At 42.4% G+C, this 23869-nt stretch overlaps 1 protein-coding gene across 1 annotated transcript; it reads left to right on the top strand.

Moving 5' to 3' along the window:
- Positions 1-1438: 1438 nt before the first annotated feature.
- Positions 1439-19269, top strand: TSPAN15 (tetraspanin 15; the record flags this gene model as incomplete). Its single annotated transcript, XM_080621259.1, has 8 exons — positions 1439-1534; positions 6926-7111; positions 9304-9378; positions 11858-11953; positions 13504-13620; positions 17060-17107; positions 18507-18623; positions 19117-19269. 8 exons carry the CDS (start codon positions 1439-1441, stop codon positions 19267-19269), a joined length of 888 nt encoding a protein of 295 aa, XP_080477385.1.
- Positions 19270-23869: the final 4600 nt, after the last annotated feature.

The raw sequence follows: 23869 nt of genomic DNA, 5'->3' as shown, positions 1-23869 counted from the left end.
GTTTGGATGTGAACAATGCCCAAGAGACATAAAGAATGTGCAGTGGACACTAATTCCCTGCACTTAAGTGATGTGATTTCCAGCCTGCATGCTACTGGTGGATATTTGCAAATTTGCCTGAAAAATTAAGTTGTTGATATTTTAGAAGATGAATGCTCTAGGACATTATATTATGCATTATTGCCAGAAACCTAAGAGGTGAGGAGCTGTTCTGTCACTGGCAGGGCTCTGGGCTGTATTCTTTTCCCCCCAGAAGCAGAGTTTAGCACGACGTGCAAAAGCAATGGCACTTTTTGTAACAGGAATATACTTTAGGCTTTATAAGAGAGGTTTTGGGAGCAACTGCTATTATATGGTAAGTACCTAACGAAATGTATGACTGACCACTTTTACATATAAGCTCTGAGGTTTTCCACAATCTCTTTGCCAGGTAACTTAAGAATAAATGCTGCGGCACTTCATCTTCTCAGATACCAGACACTGATTTTCAATGCTGTCTGTCTGCTCTGGGCCAGGATACAACAACCAACTCTGTGACAGTTGTCTGCCACTTTGAATGAGACTTTTTTTCCCTGAGGAAAATAGCCCTTTGTGGGGCAGGAGTGCAGCACTGCCAGCTTGAAAGGGGTTATTTCATCTCGTAGGCATGAATAGTGTTTGCAGTTCATGACCGCTGTGTAAGATCCAACACTGGCTCACTGTCACAGCAGAGGCATGTGGATAAACGTCGGCATAGGCAGAAAATGGGGCCAGTTCGATATGCCCATTAACTGTTGCACTTCTGCTGTGTTACTTGCAGGATGGGACCCTCTTTGCACAGGCAATTGCCTGGGTGTTGTAATTAAAGGTAAATGCTCTGATATTGCTTAATCGTGCTCCTGTAAAGTGTAGGGATTCTGCTTTGCACTGTTTATGTATGCTGAACCAGAAACCCAGACTCTGGATTTTTGCCCACGCGGTTTTCCATGGCAATTGCCGAGGTCTGTGGATGCGTGTGCCGCTCCGGCAGCACTGTAAGGCGGCTGTTTGAGTAGCGATACAATTTTTTATGACGACTCCGGCTGCGGGGTTAGTCCCGAGGCCGCAGCCCCCGAGCAGCGCGGCATTTGCCAAGGGAACGGCTAAAAAAAACAAAAGGAAAAATAAAATAAAAAGCCGCAGCCGGGAGCGCTTCGGAGCTTTTCATTCAGCTCCCGACACCCTCCCTCTTCCTCCCGCCCCGTGTTCTTTGTGTTTCTCGGCCGTGCGCCACGCCACCACCCTCCACATCCCCCGGCACTCATCCCACCGACGCTCCCCACATCTCCCGAGCTGGTCCCGCTCCCGGAAGCGGCGGCGCCCCCGGACCCGCCCGACGGGGCGGCCGCTCCCTTCCGCCGGGCACGGGCCGCCGGGAAGGGGAGGGGACGGGCGGTGGCAGGTGCGGCGGGGAGGGAGGATGGCGGCGGGGGACGCGGAGCAAGTGCGGTACTGCGGCAGGCTGTCCTATCTCTGCCTGAAGCTCACCCTCATCACCTACTCCACCACCTTCTGGGTGAGAGCGGCGGCTGCCGCGGCGGGGGTTGCGTCTGTGTGTACGGCCGGCGGAGAGCGGCTGCCGCCCCCAGTTTGGGGCTGTCAAGCTTGCGGTGGTCCCGGGGCGTCCGTGGGTAGCAGCCGTGGATCCCGTGCTCGGCTTTCGCGGGAGCGCGGCGTCCTCCCGGGCAGCGAGGTCCCTCCTGCACAAGGCACCGGGGTTTTGCAATAATTAATGGTTCCGTCGCTGAGCCGCGGGTGACACACCTGTGTCTGTGGGTGCAGCGCCCCGGCCTTTCCGAGGCACCGGCAAGCGAGTTTTGGCGGATGGGGACCTGTAAGGGTTGAAAGTTTGGCTGATAACAATCGTTTATGCATGTATTAAATACTGCTTTTCACCCTAGGGGAGCTGGGCAAATAAAGCCTTTGCCCTACACAGCCGGTGATCAGTGTACAGGGTAATTCCTTTTCTGAGCCTTGGCTGGGTGATACTGTAAAGCTTTAAAACTTAAAGGTGTGTCACACTTGTTGCCCTTAGCCAGGTGTGCTAAAAGCCATGTGCTGTCTCCTAAAAGTAACAAAGTCCCGGAGGATGGGGCCATACTGTCACCACTGATTTATCAAATAATGTCAAATTCACCCTGACCAGACACCCCCTGTGCTGGAAGGAGCTCTTGGGGCTCTTTGTAAGGACTGTGTTTCTAAAACGTGGTTTTTCAGGCCCCAGGATACTAGTGATGCTGTCTGGCTATGTTGGCTCCAGGCTGTACCGATGTATGAGATGCTTAGGTGGGGTTTCTTTCAGCCTCTTTCAGTTTAGACACTACTTAAGCTCGTTTTACTGGTCTGTGTTTCTGTCTTAGTAGACACCGTGTTTATAAGGTGGGAACATAAAGCTTTTGGCATGTTTATGTGGCAGAAGAGGTTTAGATCCACCAGGTTTGATAGTAGGTGTCTGATTAAAGCTATGATTTAAGGATGAAGAAAAATTGAAAAGCAGAGTGTTTGGGTGTAATTCAGACTTTTTGGGATCCTGGGAATCTTATATTTTTCTTAGCAGACAGATCAATCAAGGAAAGCCCTTGGGTTTAGGTTCCTGAAGTTTCCTGTGTTACTCCATAGCAGCTATTCCACAGGTGCGATTTTCGGAAAAGGGAAATTTGTTGCATTATTTTTCAAACCCTTTTCTTGCAGCCTATCATTTATGAAGAGCTGTGCATATTGTCTACCCCGCATTTTCCGTTGGCAAGGGCCCTTGCTGGTGGGATGCAAACATTAATCTGGTACCAGAAAAAGAGCCCTTCTGATATGTTTCTGTGAGTGTCCGTGGAGGACAAAGCCCCTTTTCAAGCAGCCTCAGGATTTTATTTACTCTTTGTAGTTGCTCGCTCTGGATTTTCAACGCTCTGCCTTTGTTTATAGCCAAGAGCTTCTGTTTGTCAGCTCTGCTGGGGAGATGGTTTGCTCAGGGAGAGAGAAAGGGCGGTAGGCAGGATGGGGGCTATGGGAAGGGGAAGGATGGGAGCTGATGGCTTTTGCTGTTGGGAAGGCTGGCACTGGGCAGTGTGCTCCTGGTGTTCTGTCTGAACACATGCCGTATTGTGTGGGGAATGGTGAGTGGGTTTCTCTCTCAGAATTTTCTTTTATTTTAGCTTAGCAAAGCAGATCTCATCGGCCGTGAATGTCAGTGGTGTGGTGGTTTTCCAGCTGTGTTTTTTACTTACAAAAAATATAATTAAAAAATAGTGTAAATGGAAGTAAAGTTTGGCCGTGAAGTATCGGCCTGCTTAAATTTTGGCTGATTTGTGTTCCTTTGCTGCTTTTTTGGGTTTTGATGTACAGGATGCTGCAGTCATTCGTTTCCTCCCTGATGTGCTGTTCCTCTGGTACATCTGTGATGATGAGCAGCCGGATTCAATTCCCCAGGATCGCTTAAAGTCACCAGGAACTAAATATCAGCCTTACCCAAAAGCAGAAAGGAAATGAAAGCATCGCTGGGAGTGCCAGAGGGGGTGTTTGCTGCAGGCCCAGTCGCTGCTGCGTCTTCCCATGTCATCTGGGGCTTTTTAGAAAACTTTTCCAGGCAACTGTTTTGCTGGTGAACGGGGCTGTAGTGTGGTTTTTCTTGCCTGGCTGAAACAACATCCAGCATTTTAAACAGAAGGTGCTGTTGTTGAGCGGGCACTGTATTTAAAAATAGGTATTGTAAGTACAGGGTTAAAGCCACTGCTTATAAAGAAATGGATTTCCTTTCTCTTGGGAAAGCAGTTTCTGTGCGTGGAAAAGCCCCAGAGAAAGTCCCTGTATTTGCTGGTGGATACTCATTTAATGTGAGTCAAGGCCAGTTAATTTTTCCTGTGGACACAGTGTGAATTGCCAAACTGGGAGATGTTGTGAAGGATGCAGGATGTAAACAGCATGTATATTGGTGGACTGCCTACATAAAAGTTGTGTTTCCTCCCCTAGTCACAGGAAAGGAGAGTACAGCCCCGGAGAAGAGGCTTGGGTGGGATGGTTCCAAAGTAAGCACATCTGCTTGGTGTAAATAATTGCTGCTGTTGGTTTGACCGTACTAAAGGTTTAAAATATTTTTGTGAAATGCTTAAAAAGAGAGAAGATAATAAAAGCATGAATCCTGCTTGTAAAGAGTGAGGGTTTTAATGGCGTACTTAGGTGGGCTTTTTTGCCCTGTAATAGATTTTATGTTTCAAAATCTGTATAAAACTTGGAATTCCTGTGCATCTACTAGATGATAGGTTGATCAGAGATTTTTATTTATTAGCTGATGCTTTTTCCCTGGCATAGCAACTGAGCTGCTGAATGCAGCGTGAAGTGTTTCTGTGGCATGTGCCCTCTGCATGCCAGTTTGCAGAACTGTTAATTTGGGATTGCTTGGGGGGAGTTTTATTACATGGGCATTTGTTGTAGTCCTCTTCTTCGGGAGGGACACAGTTGTAATGTCTGAAGCCTTCCAGAACAAGTGGCTTGGTGCACTTCTAGAACAGATCAGAGGGATGGTAAGAAATCCCCTGTGGGTAACAAGATAGCTTTAATCCTGTCGTTTGTCTGGGATGTGACATTAACCACCTTGGTCCTTGGGACAGTAAAAGCTGTAGTGGAGGGGAATTTGAGGAGGGGAATTGGGGCTTTTTTGGGGACCAAGCTGGTGTCAGAAAGCAAAAAGCATGAAGTTTCTTGTACATTTAGAATACTAGAAGTGGCCTTGGAGGATGTGTGAGCAAAAATGACTATAGAAAGGGGTGAAGATGCATATGTATATGAAGATCACTGTATGTGTCTATATATCTGAAGCTCTTAAAGTGAGAATGTGTCTTATATTTCTACTCACCGGCATCTTTGAAACTTTAAAGCAGACAAAAAAAATCTTAGATTGAATGTTTTGATGAGAAAACTAGGGCTAAGAGAAAGGTTTCAGTAAAATGTTCTAGTCTTGAAACCACACATTTCTGAAATTCAAATAATCCCCATCAAGCCTGAATTCATTTGGTTTATGTCCAGGTGGTGGTGGTGTTTTTTTTTTTTTAATATATTTTTTTATTTATTTTATTTATTTTCTAAGCAAGGAAACTACCAGACAAATGTTGACCTTGTTAAATGCTGCCTTAGTGTTTGCAGGAGAGCCTGTCTTTAAGTTGTATTATCTGCTGCTTTCCAAGCAGGGTAAATGCAGTTGGGACATGAAGGTATCAAGTTTTTATTTTATTTTTATATTATTGCAATTATCTTCATCATCAAAGTAGAACTCCTGAATCACGTGTACGTGTGCGCTCACCAGTTTTATAATCTGTAATTGTTTTATATGATTCTGAGGTTCTTTCCTCAATTGCTGTAGTGTATTTAAACATTTCAAACTGAGTTGTTTATGTTGTCGTCTGCTTGCAAAGACATTTATAATTTGTTACCCAGGTAACTGATTTTTCTAAGGACTAAAGCTAACAGTACAAATCAACCATTTGGTAATAAAAAAACTGTAATTACAATTTTACAGTGGAAGCGTACAAGTGGTAAATTTGGGTACCTGTTAATTGTCCGCTGTGTTTTCTCTTCTGTAACCTTACAGCACAGTTTCTGAATTTTTCAGAGAAGTTACTCTGAATTTGGTTGTGTAAAATTCTAAGTTGCTTTTTAAATAGCTTCGATATGTTTATTGTTGTGGCTGAATCCTTCTGAGATTTTTCTTTTTTAAATGACAACTTGGTGGCATTTCCCACGTATTGTCCTTTGGGCTTATTATTAGTTTCTGTAGAAAATCACAGATTTCTAGTAAGTTAATATTTCTTATAAGATATCCCATAATTAAAAAAAAAAACCCAAGTCTTTGGCTCACAGTCTTGCAAGTGAGTATGTCTTGTGTTTGTCTGGACCTTTGTCTGGGATATAGCATGTGGTAACCAAAAGCCTGGTATGATTAAGAAGTGTGCTTTCCTTGCCATTGATGTGTGGGGAGCAGACTCGGGGTTCCTGTGGAAATGTCGGGTCAGAAGAGAGGAATGTTGTTCATCAGATGGCCAAAGCAATTGATTTGAATCTGGTCTTTTCCCTGGGGATGTGCCTGGCAGCTGGAGTTGTCAGTAAAGTCTTTTCCATTGCAATTTTCATTATCAAGTATTGTGGGATTTGCTTTTTATTGTAATTTAGCATTATCCAAAGTGACTTTTTCAGCATGTGATAAGAGATTTAATGCCAAATGATTTTGACTTAGCATTGATTATTTTGATCGAAATATCTTTACCTTGTTAAATGCAGTGCATTGTTTTGCTTGTCAGCTTCATCTGGTGGTTACTCAAGAAAATGATGTGATTTCAAGCTTGCTTTTTTTAAAGAGTATCTGTGCATTTCCCCTGGTGACAGGAGTGGAGGCATAGCATCCACCTGGCTGTATTTGCTGAGCCTAAGTACTACAATAGGAGGCGATCTGAAGGAATGCTTAAGCTGTTCATTGCAGACTGACTTAGAAATTGTGTTATGTTTGAGGCATATATGCGTGTTCACACACACAGATGTGCAAAGAAGGAACGTCAGAGCTGTGGTATTTACTAGTATATGTAATGTATGTGATCTCAGATGGGTAATAAATTACATTTCAAACAGTGATGTGTGTTTCAGTTTGTTTAACTTCCCCTGTGTTAAAACTGTATTAAATATATTTTGAAATGAACAAGTCTCAGGTTTTTTCTAACTTAGCTTTTCTCTACTTTAGGATTTTTGTTTGGTTTTTTTCTTTTTTTTTTTTTAATTTTCTTCATCCAAACTTGTGGTTTGAGGTTTTCATTGTTTATAATGAATTCTGAAGTGAGTAGTCACAGGTACATGTATACTCACAAAATGTCATCTCTGTGTTTACTAGGAGAAGGAGTAACATCTGTGCTCTTCTCTTTTTCTGTTCCAGGTGATCGGAGCCCTTGTCCTCGCGGTTGGGATTTATGCAGAAGTTGAAAGACAAAAGTACAAAACTCTAGAAAGTGCCTTTCTAGCCCCAGCAATTATTTTAATACTTTTGGGCATTATAATGTTCCTGGTGTCTTTTGTGGGGGTGCTGGCTTCTTTAAGAGACAATTTATGCCTTCTTCAAGCAGTAAGTGTTGGGTTTTTTAATCTTAACTTTTAAGGCTCGTTGCTTTTGCTTTTCAGTGCCACCTGAATTCAAACCTAGTAACTGTGCATTGGAAAAAAGATTTAATAAAGTTGCTTTTCTGATTTTTATTAAACATAAAACTGGTTTATGGCAGTGGTCCCCTAAAACTGTGGTATGTGGATGTCCTTCCAGCAGGGAGAAGCAGTATTTCATCTTGCCAGTGATAGGACAGATGAGGGTCAGAGCCTAGCGCTGAGCAAACTACTTTCCGATAGTTAAGGAAAACAACCAGGAATGTGAATTATTATCAGCCAGTGTGGATATTGTGCAAACTCAGCTGTTGACATACCATTTGACGCTAGCCTGGCACCACGGTGCCTGCTCTTTCTCTGGTCTGGCCGTACTGTAGGTACATGCCCTGCTTAGGGGAACTGTGTTAGGGAAGAGGAAATCTTGCTGCCCCTTGGCTGAACGAAAAGGCGACGTCTGGCTGCAGCCTCTCCCCACCAGTAGGGGGGCATTTCCTAAAGCTGGGACCTACTTGCTGGGACATTGAGTGCAGAGATGAGTTGTGGTCTCTGATGTTTCTCCAAACACTACTTGTTTCAACCCAGAGGAGACTACTAGAGAAAGAAACCTGAGCTCAAGTTGACATCTATCAGGCTGGTGGTGGCTGGAATCTGTCTGCCTTTGTCTGGGAAGTGAAATGTAGGGGGGAGATGGAGAAATGTGTGTTACAGTGTTAGCTGTGTAGCACCATAGAGCTTTGAGAGAAGGGGCCTAAGGGAGGAATGAAAGGGACCTTTTTTCCTCTCCAGTGCCTCTAAAAGGGTAAATTTTAGGGAAATTCCTATGTAATACTGTGGTTGCAGATGGAAGTTGCACATACGACTAATTAAAAATAAAGCGTGAAAACGTGATTTTCACCTTCATGGCAGTTCAGCCTAAAGCAATGCCAAGTGCATGGCATGTTATGTGAGAAAAAGCAAGAGGTAACTGTGGATTTTGAAATTATGCTGGAATTTTACTGAGTTGCACTGGTCCCTAGGCACTGGTGGCTTCTTTCATTCTGAGCGTGGTGGTGTGTCTTCATCTGATACCGAGGCTGTTTTCTGTCCCCATTGTGGCAGCAAACTTGGTAGGCTATTTAAATGAAGAAAGTCCCTGGTATCTGCTCTCAGGCTGATTCCAGATTTAGCAGGAGCAAAGATACGTGTCTAATGAATTCATGACACTGATACTGGGTGTTGAGAGCACAGAAATTAAACCATCTTTGGGGGCAGAGCATTAGAGATTATTTTCAGATGAGAGATCATAAAACTTTGCTGCTGCTGAAGTTCATTATTAAGAAGCAGACCTAAATTCACATAACAGCCATATTTTATGCCTAAAGAATCCTTTCGGTTGGAAAAACATTTCAAGTACTGACTCGTTGCAGCCATCTCATGGTGTTGCTATGGATTTCTTCGTATTATTTATATTTTGCATGCATTTTGATGAGTAGTCACAGATGCATATGGTGTGGTCGTGTATGAGTGCATTTGTGAGCTTGTGTATATACGCACACACAAATAAATAAGAGCTAGCAGATGCAATTTTTGTTACCACTGAGCACTGTAACCCTATTAGTGTCAATCGTGCAGCCTCTGTGCTCAGCTGGCTTGGTAATGCAGTTCACTCTTCTGAAGCAACACACTGAAAGGTACTAAGCCCAGAAATTTGCTTTGATTTGACACCGGCAATTTAGTAGAAGCTGGTTTGGATTATCCTAAAGCGCTGCTTTACCCAAGAAATGAAAGCTAACAGGTAAGTACTGGTTTTGTAGGAAGCATAAAAACGTTAAGTTTGGTGTGGTTTGTGCAGCCCATTAGTATGCTTCTCTGGGATGCTGTTATGAAGAGAAGTATCTTGGCATGATAAATGCATCTATTGGTTTTGAGTCTACTCAAAGCAGAAAAATAATGTGTTTGCCAATTTGGCAAAACCCAGGATGACTCAAGTGTGTAAGAAAGGCTTCCTTGTGACATGAACAGTTTTATAAAACCATAGTTTTATATCTTTTTTTGAACTGACATCTCATATGCAGAAAGCCGAGTATGTTGGCAATTCAATGTTACACACATAAGGACACTAACTGAAAAAATAATGGGTTTGTTCTGTGGAAAGACTCATTTGCAATTTTTTTTCTGCAGTTCATGTACATTCTTGGTATCTGCTTGCTGATTGAGCTGACCGGTGGAGTGGTGGCCCTGATCTTCAGAAATCAGGTGAGCTGCATGTGTTTAGGTTTTGATCACCAAGAACATAACTCACAGTCCATGATGTTACAGCTATGCTACTGAGCAAATAAAAGGTGTTTAAATTGTCACCTGAGCACTAATTGATGGAGGCCTGAAGGCAGGTCCCCACTTTTCAGTACCTTGCAGGTTTGCGGATGGGTGGGATTTGCCACCCATTCTGGAGATGAATTCCAGATTAAATAATATGAAGAAAATCTGGTAACTGTGAATGTGCAATTCAGGCAAAATGAGTTTCCAGCTCTTCAAGTGTTACAAAGTGCTTTTTTCTGATTTGCCATCTGGGCCTGAAACTGCCAATATGGGAAGTTTCCAGCTGGATTCGGAAGCTGTTATTTTGTAGTGGCCAAAATGTTTTATGTTACCTGTAGGACAGCTCTTCCCTGCCCTCATCCATAAGCAACATAACTAATTTCTATAGGTGACCTCATCATTTACAAGCATGCTATAACTGTATAAACCCCTTAGTTTTTTCTAAACAGAAAGAAGCAGACTTTTTTTTTTTTTCCCTGTTAGAAATGCTTTGAAACATAAATATGTTAACTATAGCAAGTACTGAATTTCCATGCTTTGATTTTTTTCTAATCTGGCAAAATATGAGCATTAAAAGGAGATGCTGAATAATAAGACCTCTTCCTTCTGCACCCCAGCCTACTGATCTCACTTCCACAAAAAGAAGTCACACAGACTATGTTACATGTTATTAAAAGAAATAAAATAAAGCTTTCTTTTTTTAAATAACAACTGACAGTTATTTTGAAATAGTATAGTGTTCTCCCTAGCTAGTGTTTTCTTCTCACTCCATGCTGAACTGGAGTTGTGAACTTGGCTGGTGAGAGCAGAGGATGAGTTATCTTTGTTTCTAGAAGCTGTCATTAGCCATTGCCATAGGTGTCGCCTTAGCCCCGCACAGATATATTCTGAATTGTGGTGGGAGCTCCAGCCTTCTCTGAAGGAAGCGGATCAGCCTGCCTGGTGTGAGAGTGTGGGCCTCATGGGATACCGAGAATTTGGTTGACAGAAAATGAAGTAAAGGCCAAAGATGATATTTGCTGAGAGGGCAAGGAAGAGTTGCTGTTGACTTTTGGACAAAGAAAATATATTGTTGGGGGTTTTGTACAAGTAAGTATTGTATACAAGTAAGCATTTTCCTGACTCATGTATTGTCTGTCTGCGCAGGACAGCTACGTTTAGGTCTCTACTTGTTTTACAAGATAAAGGGAGAAGTTTGAGCTAGTATGGGGAGGAGAAGGAAGTATTGAACAAAAGCCTAGGGTCATAGCCTCTATTTAAATGCTGATTGTTTTGCATGTCTCTAATTTTCCTAATTTCTTTCTCTATTTCCTTCTCAAATCTGTATAGTCTAAATGAGGTGATAGAGGTAGTGTGAGAGTCATCGGTATTTGCTGCTGTTCCTTCTTCGCCAGTTAGGCTAGTCCTGAAAAATCCCATGTTAATCCTAAACAACATTGTGATAATTGATTTTGTTCTGCTTTGTTTCTAAGTGTTGCAGTTTGTAACACCGAGAAAATAAGCAGGTCTATTTCAGGTTTCTTTCTGACCTATAAGGATTTAACTTGGATCATTGTAGCCGCTGGATTAAAAGGAGAGTTGTTACGTTCTGGTTATGATTCGTCTCAGTTTTTGCCATGCTGTGATTGTGCTGGATGCTGAAAACTAAATACTCTTTTTCTGGAGTATTTCTCTTTTTTTCCTCATCTTCTGAACTTGAAAACGTTTTGTTGATTTCTAATCTGCCAAACTGAAGAGACATATTTTATATCAGCCACTGATACATCATTTTGTATCAGCCACTGCTCCTCTGCCATATTTCTCAAAGCAATCACTGTAAAACACACAGCTACTACTTTTTTTTTTTTTATGCTTAAGGTGGAATAAAGCTTTTTATCTGGCAATTATGGAGTCTTTGGAAAATTAAATGGTGAAAAGAAAACTAATGGAAAGGAAAATTCATGCAATACGGGAGCAGGGACACAATCAGCTCTTGTTGCCCAGGGCGTGGTGAAGACCACTCGCGGTGCCAAGATCCACCACCCAAAACCACCTTTCTGTCACCCAAAAGGTGATGGGGATCCTCAGTGTCCAGTGGGAGGGATCCTTCCTGGGAATAACAGGACCATCACTGGGAGATGCTTGGAGAGTCTCGGAGAAGCAGCACCTTGCTGAAGAAGTGCCATACTATTACTGCCTCTCCAGCAGTGAGGCTGCCTCCTTAAAAGAGCATGGATGGTCAGGCCCTGCAGGACTGTGCTATGATTTTATGATTTATTGTGATTTATTTTAAACTGGTATTTCTTTTTTCCTTAAAAAAAAAAAAAAGGTTCCTTTCCTTTTGTGCTTATCAGTTACACTTGTCACTTTAACCTGCTCTTGTAGTTTTGTTTTGGTGTGTGTAACCTGTGAATCTTGTTTTACTTTTGCCTTCCAGACAATCAACTTTTTGAATGATAATATTAGAAGAGGAATTGAGAATTATTATGATGATTTAGACTTCAAAAACATAATGGATTCTGTTCAAAAGCAGGTTTGTTTTGGTTTGTGTTTTTTTCTTTTTTGTGATTAATTCAGTGCCAAGGTGCTGCAGGTTGTTGGTGACAGCTTTGAGCTTTTCCAGTCCTGAGATAATCAAGTTCTTATTGATGAGCAGGATGAGATCTCAGATGTCATCTGTTATGGCATTGCTGTGGTCAGGGCTCATCCAGCATCCCAGCTGCCATTTGAAGCACTCTAAATCACTTCAAGAAGGGTGCAAAATGCAGCTTTTGGCTTGGTAGTTGTGGTTCGGATGCTCAAGGCCAGATCCTGCAAACAGGTAGGCTTATAGGGGCCTTACAGCTGGATTATGACAAATTCAGCCTAAATTCCACCCAAGCTCTTGTGCTCAGTGTTTCTGCCTGCCAGTCCAAGATGTTCAAAAGCATCTCATGAACAGGAAGCTCTGGGTAATAAGAAATTAGGTGGCGGTTAGGCTGTTTGAACCCGGGATGTTGTATTTTCACTTGAGGGCACATAGCAGGCTCTTTAATGAGGTGGTTATTTAAAGTCAATGTCAGTGGAATTGTATATACCTGTAATTAAAATTCAGAAACTGTGTTAGGCCCAGCTGAGCATTACTTAATGGCACGTGTAGTTGACTCACAGCCTTTTTTTAATTAAGGCTGGTCTGTTGAAATGTTTATTGGATTATTGAAGAGTTCTGCTGCACAGATCAGAGGATGTAGAAGCAGCAGAAAACGCTCAGAAATGTGATGTCAGGGCTCATGTGATGTCAGTGACCATGCCAAATAATGATTAAAAAGAAAAGAAGTTAACTTAGGAAGTGATACGTGCATTTTATGACATCATTATGGAGATGGCAGCCTGCTTTGAAAAACAAAATCACCACAGAAAGCCTGTCAAAGGCAACCAATCCCGAGGAAATTTTGTCATTACATTTCATAATGCTTTACAGTTTCCATGCACTGCCCAAAATTATGTATATGTGCAGCTAATATACATTTCACTGATTAAATATACTGCTTCTTTCCCCTTCATTTAGAATATATAAAGTGAATATTTGTATTAAGTCGATGTAAACTCAAAGTATTTGTTTGCAGCTTTCAGTTTTACTAAATTACACCCAAAATGTTTTGGTGAAACTATTTTTATGCCTTATAGCAACACCTGTGTTTTAGACTCATTCAGAAATGTAGTCACAATCCTAGAACAAAATTGAAGAGGTATATTACAGCTCAAGATGGAGCAAACGTAAAAACATTGCTTAATGATGTCTAGAACTGAAAGGATAATTTTTCAGCTCGGAAAAGATGGGAGGTGGAATGTAGCACCAAGTACTTTGCTCTGGCACCCTGGGTAATAGCTCGATGACTGACAGAGGAATGCTACCTGTATCTTTAATTCTTTTCAGTTGCATCTGTCATATACTTTCATATGTACCCTGCCGATGAAATGACAGAATTGCTGGGTACCTCAATAGTCTTAAGATTATTTTATTTTTACTTTCTTAGAAGAGGTTTTCTTTATTTCTTTCTTTATTTATTTTTACCTTTGCCCTTTGTGTCTTCTTTTGTCCAGTTTAAGTGCTGTGGTGGAGAAGATTATAGAGATTGGTCACAAAATGTGTACCACAACTGTGCGGCACCAGGACCGCTGGCCTGCGGGGTGCCCTACACTTGCTGTGTCACAAATAAAGTAAGTCTCAGTATCTCAGCATCATGGCTATGTGCTGGGTTACCACTGTTTGCTTAAAAGAGTACCTTACTTTAGAAAGTCTGAGGGAAGAAGTGGAGGAAAAGAGTCCCTCCCCAAAACAGGAGCTATGGATCCATTGGTCTTGACAGCCTGAAAATTAAAAAATAATGAATTAGATGTGTTAGCTCTGGTCCATCTTCCTGTGCCACTGTGCAGGGCAGTCCTAGAAATGCAGAAGGTATCTGGGAGCTCCTCTAACCTCATGGCTCGCCTGGACCAGGGCTGCTTAAAATGAAGTTTTGCTGGTGTTTCCCCAGGGGTTTGCGGCTCCAGCTTTGCCAGGAAGCCTGGATCCCTACTGCTTCCATTGGTGGGGGTTGGAGTGATGGGCACCAGCTGCTGCGTGAAGTAAAAACCAAACAAAATGACCGCATCTTCCAGTAAAATCCAGAAATGTGGGCAAATTGCCTCAGGGTCAGTGCGTCCTTGGTGCACATCTAGACTGGAGCTGCTGCTCTGTCTCTGCCTTAATCCATCCCTGAAAACTGTTCATCTTGCCACCCTGTAAATCCTCCCTGGAAGGACACCTTGTCAGCTGGAATCTGAACCAGTTTCTCAGTCTACAATGAACTGGTATTACCTGGTGCTGGCAGCACTTGAGCAGGCATTAAGTTCCATGTAAAGGTGTGTTATAAAAATTTTTACACTTTTAATTCATTGTTCTTCATTTGAGGGATGGATGTAATCCTGAATTTGATGAAGAACTATTCCTCCGCTTAAAACCAGTGTGGGCAATCCCTGCCTCACTGGGTTTTGGTCTTTGGTCTGAACATGAGACAGAAAACTGAGTATGTGTAAGAGCAGATTCAGTAGAGCTCATGATGGATAGCCTACTGGTGCCTGTTATGTGCTGCCCTTTCAACATCTGTCTTGAGCATGGCTCTTTCATTAAAAAAGGGAAAATAAATGCAGTAATTATGTATGTAATCCTGCTAGGTGTTGCTGAGAAATGTGTATAATATGAAGATGTTTATTAGGTATGCTTACACGTTTTTTGTATATGAAATAAAGTCTGTTTAAATCTCTGATGAGCTTCGATTTGTTCTCAGAAACCAAAAGTAAACAGTTATGCTTTAAGTCTTAAGTGTTTGAGAATAAGAAAGTTGTGTATATGAAAATAGTATTTGCTGAACCACAGCTGAGTGGAAGAGCTCAGGATTTTGCCCTCAGTTGACGGTAAAGGAAGATAGAGCTGGCTAGTAAAGAGCAATCAGGCTTTTTAGTGGTCATTTAAAATACTGCTTGTTTTTCTGTAGCTCTCTTTTCTCTCTTGAAGTCTTATTTTAAAAGGTTAGTTCATGTGTGGAAATGCAGCAGTACTGTGAAGGTGAAGCACTGCAATAACCAGTGTCTAATAATACCAGGTGCCTTTCCAGCGGTGGCACAAGTAATCAAACATGTTGAGGATTTCAAATGCAACCTGTCTGGCAGGAAAAGTGCTAAACCAAAAACTTCTCCAAGGAAAACAGCGTGTATATTCTCTATGTGCTTCCTTGGCAACAGGGGAGCAGGGGGTGAGACTACTTACTGCCTAAAGGTAGCCTGCAAAGTGCTGTGCTCAAGGAAGTTAATCAAAAGGTTGGGAGAAGCCCCAAAATAACAAGTAAACTTCTTATTTAAGAGCAGGCTGTTCAGCAAGATGCTGCAGTATGTTAGGGCTTGTGGCTTTGCCTCACTGGGGTGACATTGATGTGCCTTGTGAAGTCCAAGTGGCCTGGTCATGTACTTGGCAGGATGATACTAACACTGTAGCTGTATGGCTAGCTGCCTTGTGAAAACAACCCAAACAGAAGATGTATAAATCTTGTATGTTTGACAAATGATTCCAAATACAGGCTGGTTTCTCTCCTGGAAAACTACAGATATGGTTTGTGATTACTCATTTGCTTTGTAGTCATGGAAAACTCCTGCTAATGTTGGAGGTTGGATTCTGAGCCTGTGAAATGCTAACATGGGCCAGGCTCATGCTAGGGAGGTCTGAAGGGACTGTTTTTTATGTCAAAGTGTTTATTAAAGACTTACACTAGTGTAGCAGATAAAAATAAGTCCCCATGCCTATAAACATCTGTTTCTAATGTATTTATCTCCATTGCATTATTTTTTTGTGCCCTGTTAGCAAATACTGTGTTTAAAATTAAATGTTATGACTGTATTCCTTATGGTCACACATTCTGGGGATGATGAGGATGGCTGTGCATTTGCCCGTTAGGCTGAAGCATTTTGTAAACATGAAATCACAGCAGACACAGCAACACGCTGACGCCTAGTATTGCAACCTTTGACTTCCAAGGGTATTTTATTACCTGTGGTTGACAGATGGGTACCTCTCATATTTCCCCAAAGGTCCTGTGAAATAGAGGATTTCTTTAGGAATACACTGACTGTTTTTTGTCAGCCACTTGTGTGTTCAAAGTGAGAGCCTGGCTTCTGGGTGGAGTTTCTGCCATTCTGTAACATCCGTCTTCCTTCCATCTTTTGCAAACATCCCTCTTCCTTCCTGAGGAGGTGGCCTGGGCACCCCAGGCTCAGAGGCCGGCAGCATTTAGAAGTCTCATTTCTACATCTTGTTTTAATTTTGAGGGAGGGTGTATCAATGCAGCAGAGTTTGTTCTGCCTTATTTTCCTCATTTGCATGTTCTTGTTTTCTCTCATGTCTTTGGCTTTGTTCATTGCTTCCTTTTATGCCGGTGGGGCTTTACACTGGCTGATTTGCAAGTGAAGGATGGTATTTTCAGGTTAGCTTTGCCAGGCTAGGTAATGCTTGTTTCACATAGGATCCGTGTGAAACATTAAATGGATACACAAAATGCATTAGGAGTTTGTGATGAATGCAAATGCTCTTTTTTTTTTTTTTTAATAAATGAATTTTGTATTAGTATGTATAGTGATATATAAAAATATATTCTCCTATAATAAATTTGGTCTTGTAAGCATTCATAGTATTGGATGTTATTTGGCGTTTAAATAGTTCTGAGCTTAAATTTGTCATTGTGATGGTATGATGGCTATGTTAACCCCCAGTTTTCTTAATAAGATGTGTTAATTTATTAAGACCTTAAAATTAAAAGCAGCTGTTCTGTGGAAACAGCTGTTACATACAGCTCTTGTCATAGCTAGCTTTGGTTTCTTATACCATGCTGGTTTTGCTGGATAGAGATGGTTCAAACATCTGTGTCATGACATACTGACAATACTGGTTTCTCTAAAGTAATGTATAGCTCTATTTAAATCTGACCCTGGAGCTTAAGAATAAACTGGTGATGGACTGGAAATTAACCATGGTGGTGTTTTATATGAACTGAGTGAACACAGGGAGAGTAAAAATAATGTTTCTGTGATTTTTGTTTTCTGCTACAGTTTATATTTGTTTTCTTTTCAGACTGGCATTATCAACACTATGTGTGGATACAAAACCATTGACAAAGAGGTAATGTGACCAGTGTCCATCCTGTTGAGGGAAAGGGTGGTGCTTGTCTGTATGGTTTAGATCAGTTATATGTCTTCTGCATGCTTAAGTCTACCAGACAGTTAAATCAGCAATCGGAATTATTTTATCTGGAATAACTTTCATATATTAAAAAAAAAAAAAAAAAATAAAAAAAAAATAAAATCTTGACTGATTGTGTTACCTTCCCTTCTCTGAATCTTCCACAACTCCTCATTTGGTGTGCATGGAGCCCATCCTCCCAAAGCTCATCCCCTCACGCTAATTGCACAATTAATGAAAGGAAAGCTGCTTTCATACTTTCAAGTAGTGACTTGAGTTGAGGAAAGCTTTTAATAATTAAAATTGAAAGTTTCTCACCGGGCAAAATTGGTTTCAGTAAAGCCAACTTAGCTGTTTTTAAGTGTTTTACATCCCAGTAGTGGGTGTTTTATTTTTAAGCCTGTAATAGTTATTCCTGGAAGAGGAGTGGGACTTCAGGTGGTGTTGACAGCCCTCTCCTCCCTCTAGGAGCAGGATGAGGCCTCCTTCTTCTTCTTCAGTCTTCCCTCTTGGGAATGGCCCCAGTGACTCCATAGTAGAAACTGCCTCTTCAAGGCACTAATTGCAGGGTGATTAAGAAGGGAAGTTGGTAATTGGATCTGGCACAAGTTCTCCGCTCTTAGCTTTGGAGTGCTGGTACAGGGGGTAGGTCTGAAAAAGCCCTGTCCCCCAGCTCATTTCAGGCACTTGGTGCATAATGCCAGCTTCAGTTGTTGGTCTTTGGGATTACCAGTTACCTTTACATGTGACCTGTCTTCATTTAGATTCGTTGATTTATGGCTTAATCACCTAAATGCTCCAGCCTGGCTCTAACCCCAAAGCACTTAAGCATATGCTTAACTTAACCCCATTCATCTGCTTAGGACTCTATGTAGCCTCAAGTGTTTTCTATATTATGAGTTGGGGTCATGGTGCAGGACAGCTTGCAGGGCTGAATCTGAAATCCTCTTGTTCCTGCCTTTTTTAGTCTATTGCAAAGCACTTGGTTCATATTTTTACACTGCTGTACTTTTGACTTGGAAGCAGAGATAAAAGCTAGAGAAGGACTTCTTTGCTTTCCAAATGGTCTAAAATGAGGATTGGATGCATTTCTTTTAGAAAAGTATTTGCAAAAAAAGTTGGTTTTTTTTTTTTTTTTTTTTAACAAACAAACAAACAAACTTGCTCAGGTGTGGAACAACGTAGAACAATTAGCGATGAGGTCTTTGTTGAGTTCAGTGAGTTTGAAGAGATGGAAAGGAGGACCAAGTTTGCCTCCTTGAATTCTGAGTTATCCTGTGCTACTTTATCATACACCAGTGCAACTGCCTGTTTGAACCTTTGCTCTGTTATCTTGCAGCGCTTGAGTGTTCAGCATGTTATATATGTCCGAGGATGCACAAACGCAGTGCTTATTTGGTTTCTGGACAACTACAGCATCATGGCTGGCGTGCTGCTTGGCATATTGCTACCCCAGGTAAGAAGGGGTCAGTGTGTTAACCATTAAAGGGAGTATCTTATTTGTTGCTACATTATGCAAAATCCCATTTGACTATATTTAATTATGATTTTTTATTTAAATTTAACATAGCTTACAAGCTGAGGTGACATTCCAGTAACTTTGTAGCATTACTGCAATATATTGCAGGATTTGGTGGATTGATTTGGTGGATTAATTTGGTTTTGCTTGGGTTGTTTTGAGTCTTCTCTGCCTAGCTGCTGCTACTGAGACTTTCTAATGCTCTGAGGCACAGGAGTGGTAATTCTTCTGCTGTATTAGCTCTTCACAAAAGTGATCCATTTGCACCCCTATATGCAAAGAAGAATAACAGTTAGTTAGTTTCTGTCTGTATATATAATACATACCTGCCGACACCGATGTGTGTATACAAAATTTGTAAAAGCTGCTGCGAGAAGCATTAGATAAGCAGTATTTGATCTCTGACTAGAGATGCCATTCCTTTCTGCAGTTCCTGGGAGTGTTGTTATCCTTGCTTTACATAACTCGTGTGGAAGATATCATCAACGAGCACAAGCTGAGCGAAAGACTGTTTGAAGAAGCGCAGCAGAGCTCTGCCCCTGAATTTGCTGGAGCCGGCTGCTGCATGTGTTACCCAGGGTGACTTCAGGTGTATTCAGCTCGAATGTAGCTGAAAAAAAGGGCAAATCTGCCTGTTGTGGTTTGTGCTGACTGTTACAGACTGTGGATGTAATGAATCAGCCAGCAGACCCATGGTGGGTCGGCAGCGTGCTGATACCTCTGTAGCCTCGTCCCTCTCGGTGTGTCTGGACACACCAGAAGGGCTCTGTGCTGCTGACGATGCTGCTGCGGTATCATGACACTGCTGGAAGGTGGGCTTGTGGATCATTAAATCTCTTTTGAATGATTGCTGAGTGATATGCAGCCAGGAAAGCTTGTTCTGGGAAGATTTGAAGGTAGATTTCTAGGAGAGCCTTTGTGTCTTGGGATGTCGTATTTAAATGTTTGCCCTTTCCAACTTTATTTTCTTACTCTTTCCAAAAAGGATTTCTTACTGATCTACATGGTAAATATTAAACATGTGTTTAATAATTTTTTATGCTAATCTTGATGAATTTACTGACAATAATGGATGTGGTGCTGAATGCTGTCATTGCTCAGTCTTTTGTGCCTTTTAATAATGGGGCAAATGCCAATGTCAAATCAGTCAGGTAACGCTTGATGTATTTTTAATGCAATTTATTACTGTCTGGCTTTTGTATAAACTTACAGGATGTATGAGCCTTGTATGTACTGTATTTTTCCCTTTAGTAAATTAACTAAGTGATTTATGATTTTCTTTTTTTGTTGGAGTTCTGTATGTTGAGATGTTTCTAAATTTTATTCTTGTCAAAATAAAAATAATATTTTTTTTAAAAAGCACAAAGATTTTTTCTTAAAATACTTTTAATTTTCTTATCTAAGTTAAGCCTGTCCCTCAAACCCTGAATCAAAAGGTAGAAATGCCTTGGGTAATATCCTGTCTTTTTGAATCCCTTCTTTTCTGGCACTCCACTAAGCCACACAAAGGAATATTTGATATTGTTCTCTAATTGCTGCTTTCCTTCTGTGCCTGTCTTTTTTTATAATTTATTAATTTCTTTATTAAATTTCCTTGTCCTGTTTCCTGCTTTCTTCAAAACTCAGTGTTTGCTGCTTAGGTCTGTACCTTCACTAAGGATTTCTGAGGAAGCTTCATGCGTTTCCGGAAGCCAAAGATTGACTTATCCACTTCTTCAATGTTTCTGATGGTGTCTAGAGAGGTCCTGCAGCATTATCAAGCCTATCCACAGTGTGAGGTTATTTCATGCACAGCACACTCTAGCGTTGGATCCCACACATGGTTATGTATTTAATGCCTTCGTATCGTGCCTAAATGTTCCTGGTCTCTGTCCTGAGTAATGTATTGGGGTAAATTAAGAAGCAAAGTGTGCTTGAGGGGTGGATTTGTGTACAAAGAGAAGAAAGAGAAAAGGAGGGAGCAGCTCTGGAGAACTGAGCTGACTGCTGGTGAAGGGTAAGAAGATTGAAGCCAAAACTGGTTTACTGAGGAGAGTGGGCTGGTAAGATGGGACCTGAAAGCATCAGGAGCTTAAAGTATCACCAGAGGCAGAGCTGTGCCTTGCCCTTTAGCAAGAGGGGGCTATCGCTTGAATTTAAGGTGGCAAGAAGGCTGTATTGAATTGTGAAGGAGGGGATGACAAAGGTGATTTTTCTTTGATAACAAAGGTAATTTTGTTTTTCTTTACTAATAGTGCCTTGTAAATGTTGTGGTGGCTGGAAAGGAAAGCAGGAGGTGATGGAAGCGTGGTTAAAATTTGGGTGGTTTAAATGGAACAGGGAGAGTACTTCAGGGGATATCAGGAACCAGTCCTTTAGCAAGTAAATCTGTAGGCTGTACTGAATTTTCAGCCATTCTTGGCACTCTTTGTCATGCACAGTGTTTGGAAGTGGGTTTACCTGACAATCATGAGCTAAGAGTGTGTCATTGATTAATAACTGATTGATTTGAATACTATTGACCCTCAGATTCTCTCAGATCTGAGGAAATTAATTCTTGGCTTCACAGGCCATGGTGGCTGGAGGGAAGGATGATGCCAATCAGGAGGCAGCTGGGGAAGAGGGACACAGTGAATCTCTTCTCAGCTGCCTCCAGGTTACCTGAGCTATGGGATTTAATGGGGAGACTGATGGAAAGGTGAATTTGCTCTTTTCAGTGTGCTGTGCTATGTCCTGTTAGTAAATTGATTTTTGAATGGGTTTGTGGTGTGCACAAGTTATTTTGTGTACTTAAAAGTGGCTGGTTTTATCCTGAGCCGCTGACCCTACAGGGATGTGCTCAGTCCTGCCTGGTTCATCTGTACGAGTGAGGCCTGGAGTGGATGTGGTGTGGTGTTAGTGAACCTGTGGCTCACCTCCAGCTAGTGCTCTGCACACATCACTGACCTAGCTGCCAGCATCTTCTATTTAAATATGCATGTCCCCACGCCTGCGAACAAATCAACTGGAAACATGTGAAAAGCTACACTCAAAATGTTGTCCTGATCTGATACTTGCATTTGGCTGTGAAAACCTCTGCAGCCAATCTAGTGAAGGTCATCTGGGCTTTTCCATTCAGCTGATGTAAAAGTTGATTTTAAAATGGGTGAAGAATGCTGATCTAATTCAATCCCTGTCTTCCTGGCAGGAGCAGCCACAGCTGGACAACTCCTCACACATGCATCCTTAACCTGCTCCAAAATATGCTCCTTGCCTGCTGTTTAAAAGGCTGAGGCAACTCTGCAAAATCCCAGAACTGTTACACATTTTCTTTAGAGCATGTGTAATTTTAAATGCTCTGACAACTGTGAGTTTCCCATGGCCCATCCTCTGTGTGCTCCTGCTTTCCCTGTGCCCTGCCCTCCATGGGTGCTGGGTATCTGTTTGTGCTCCCTGCCTGCAAAAATCGCCCCCACCAGCCCCTGCTGCCTGACCCCAGCATTGCCTCTCTCCTCCCTGTATCCTGGAGCTTTCCTGCCTGTCATGGGATGGCTGTGTGGAGCAGCTGCCTATTAAAACGATTGGGAAGCAGAATGGTTGCAAGAACTCCTCCGTGCCGACTGCTTGCCGAACCACTGGGCAGTGATATCCAATTTAAACGCTCTCCCTCCCCTGTGAGTTCAGGGAGCAGGGGGTCACTGCGTAGCTTCAGAAATGCGGAGGGTTTGGCACTGAGACTCAATTGCTCACCATTCAGCTAGAAATAGAGGTTTACCTCTGTATTTCAGATAATTACAGGCCATCCAGGCACACTCTTGGCACAGCACTAGGGTAACTCGTACTGGTGAGCTGAGGGCCTGGCTGGAATATCATGCATGGTATATGCTGTCCGATGATGTTGCACGATAAAAACCTTTAATTAGCGCAGTTCTGGAGGAGACATGGAGAGCAGCTCTCCCTCTGGTGGTCTGGGGACGCCATATCACAAAGCGCTGATTAAATCTCTGCTCACTGTGGATTAAATCTCCACTCAGCACGTCCGTACGGCACCGGCACTGGGATTTCTCCAGCGGCTCTATCTCCTGCCTTCCTTCAAGACACAGCTTCCACTAGCTTTGTGTCTCTTAAAGGTGGAAATCCCTCATTCGCCCCAGACCTCCACAGCAGTTAGTATCTGTTCATGAGACAGAGAGGGGCGCTCAGGATATGGCTGCTCCTTAAGACCTAGCCTGGAAAACCGGCTTTGAAGGCAGGATGAGCTAATTTCCTCCTGATGGGGAAAAAAGTCTGTGTTAAAGATCTAAAAAACCTTTAGCTTAAAGTTGTTTTGCAGATTCGTAATCTTAAAGCCCTTTTCTTCACTAGGACTTCCCAGTGCTCGTGACTTTTCTGCACAAGCTGATTGTTAAAAGGTGCTTGTGTGAGCTGAGGAATTGGTTTTGGTAAGAAATAATCTTGTGGGTGTTCAGCTGCAGAGTGCAGGTGCTCCCACTCCCCAGGATCCTCTGGACTCCACTGGGCCAGAGGGACCAGCTCACCCCCAAGCACACTGGCAGCACATTAAGTTGCTTTGGGTCTGCATCTTCGTTTGATGTCTGTGCCTTTCTGTGTGGGGCAGAGAGAGGGTGGCATCTTCATCTGTGGTGGTGAGAGCAACTCTGCTGTTTAACTTGTCAAAATTATACTCAGTTCATTGTGCTTCTTAAAACTGACAGAGCCAGAGTGTGTTATCGCACTGGGGATGGGAGTACTGCTTTCATTTGGATTCAGCTCCTGGCCTGAAATCTGTCTCTGCAGCTATAAAGGCTAAAATTTTGCCTCACAGCAGTGATAAAAGCCCTCGGCAAGCAGCTGTTAAATCCCCAAAAAAGTGGGTGTCCTGCCCATTTCCAGCATGCTCCTTTGAAGGAGGTACTTTTTCTTTCATGGATAGTTTTTTCCTTGATGAAGAGGTAGAGGCAGGTGAAAGCTGTGGCCCTGGAAAGGGGAGGAGAAAAGCTGATCTGCCTGGGATGTGCACAATGGGGCAAAGCAGCCTTGTGCTTCTAGGCATTGGATACCAGTTTGCAGACCACATTCCTGTCTCAGTCCTCAGCCCTCCTAGGGCTTTCTTGTGGGTCAGTGCCACAGGTGGAGGTCTTTGTGCCTGAAGTAGATTTTGAGGATATGGAGGCTTTGACTGGGAAAGCACAAGGAGTTGCTGGTACCCGCTGAGCATTGCTCGC

Source organism: Psittacula echo (assembly GCF_963264785.1).
Source record: "Psittacula echo genome assembly, chromosome: 6".
Lineage (NCBI taxonomy): Eukaryota > Metazoa > Chordata > Aves > Psittaciformes > Psittacidae > Psittacula > Psittacula echo.
The sequence above is the reverse complement of the archived record's forward strand: the minus strand, read 5'-3'. Positions and strand labels throughout refer to the sequence as shown.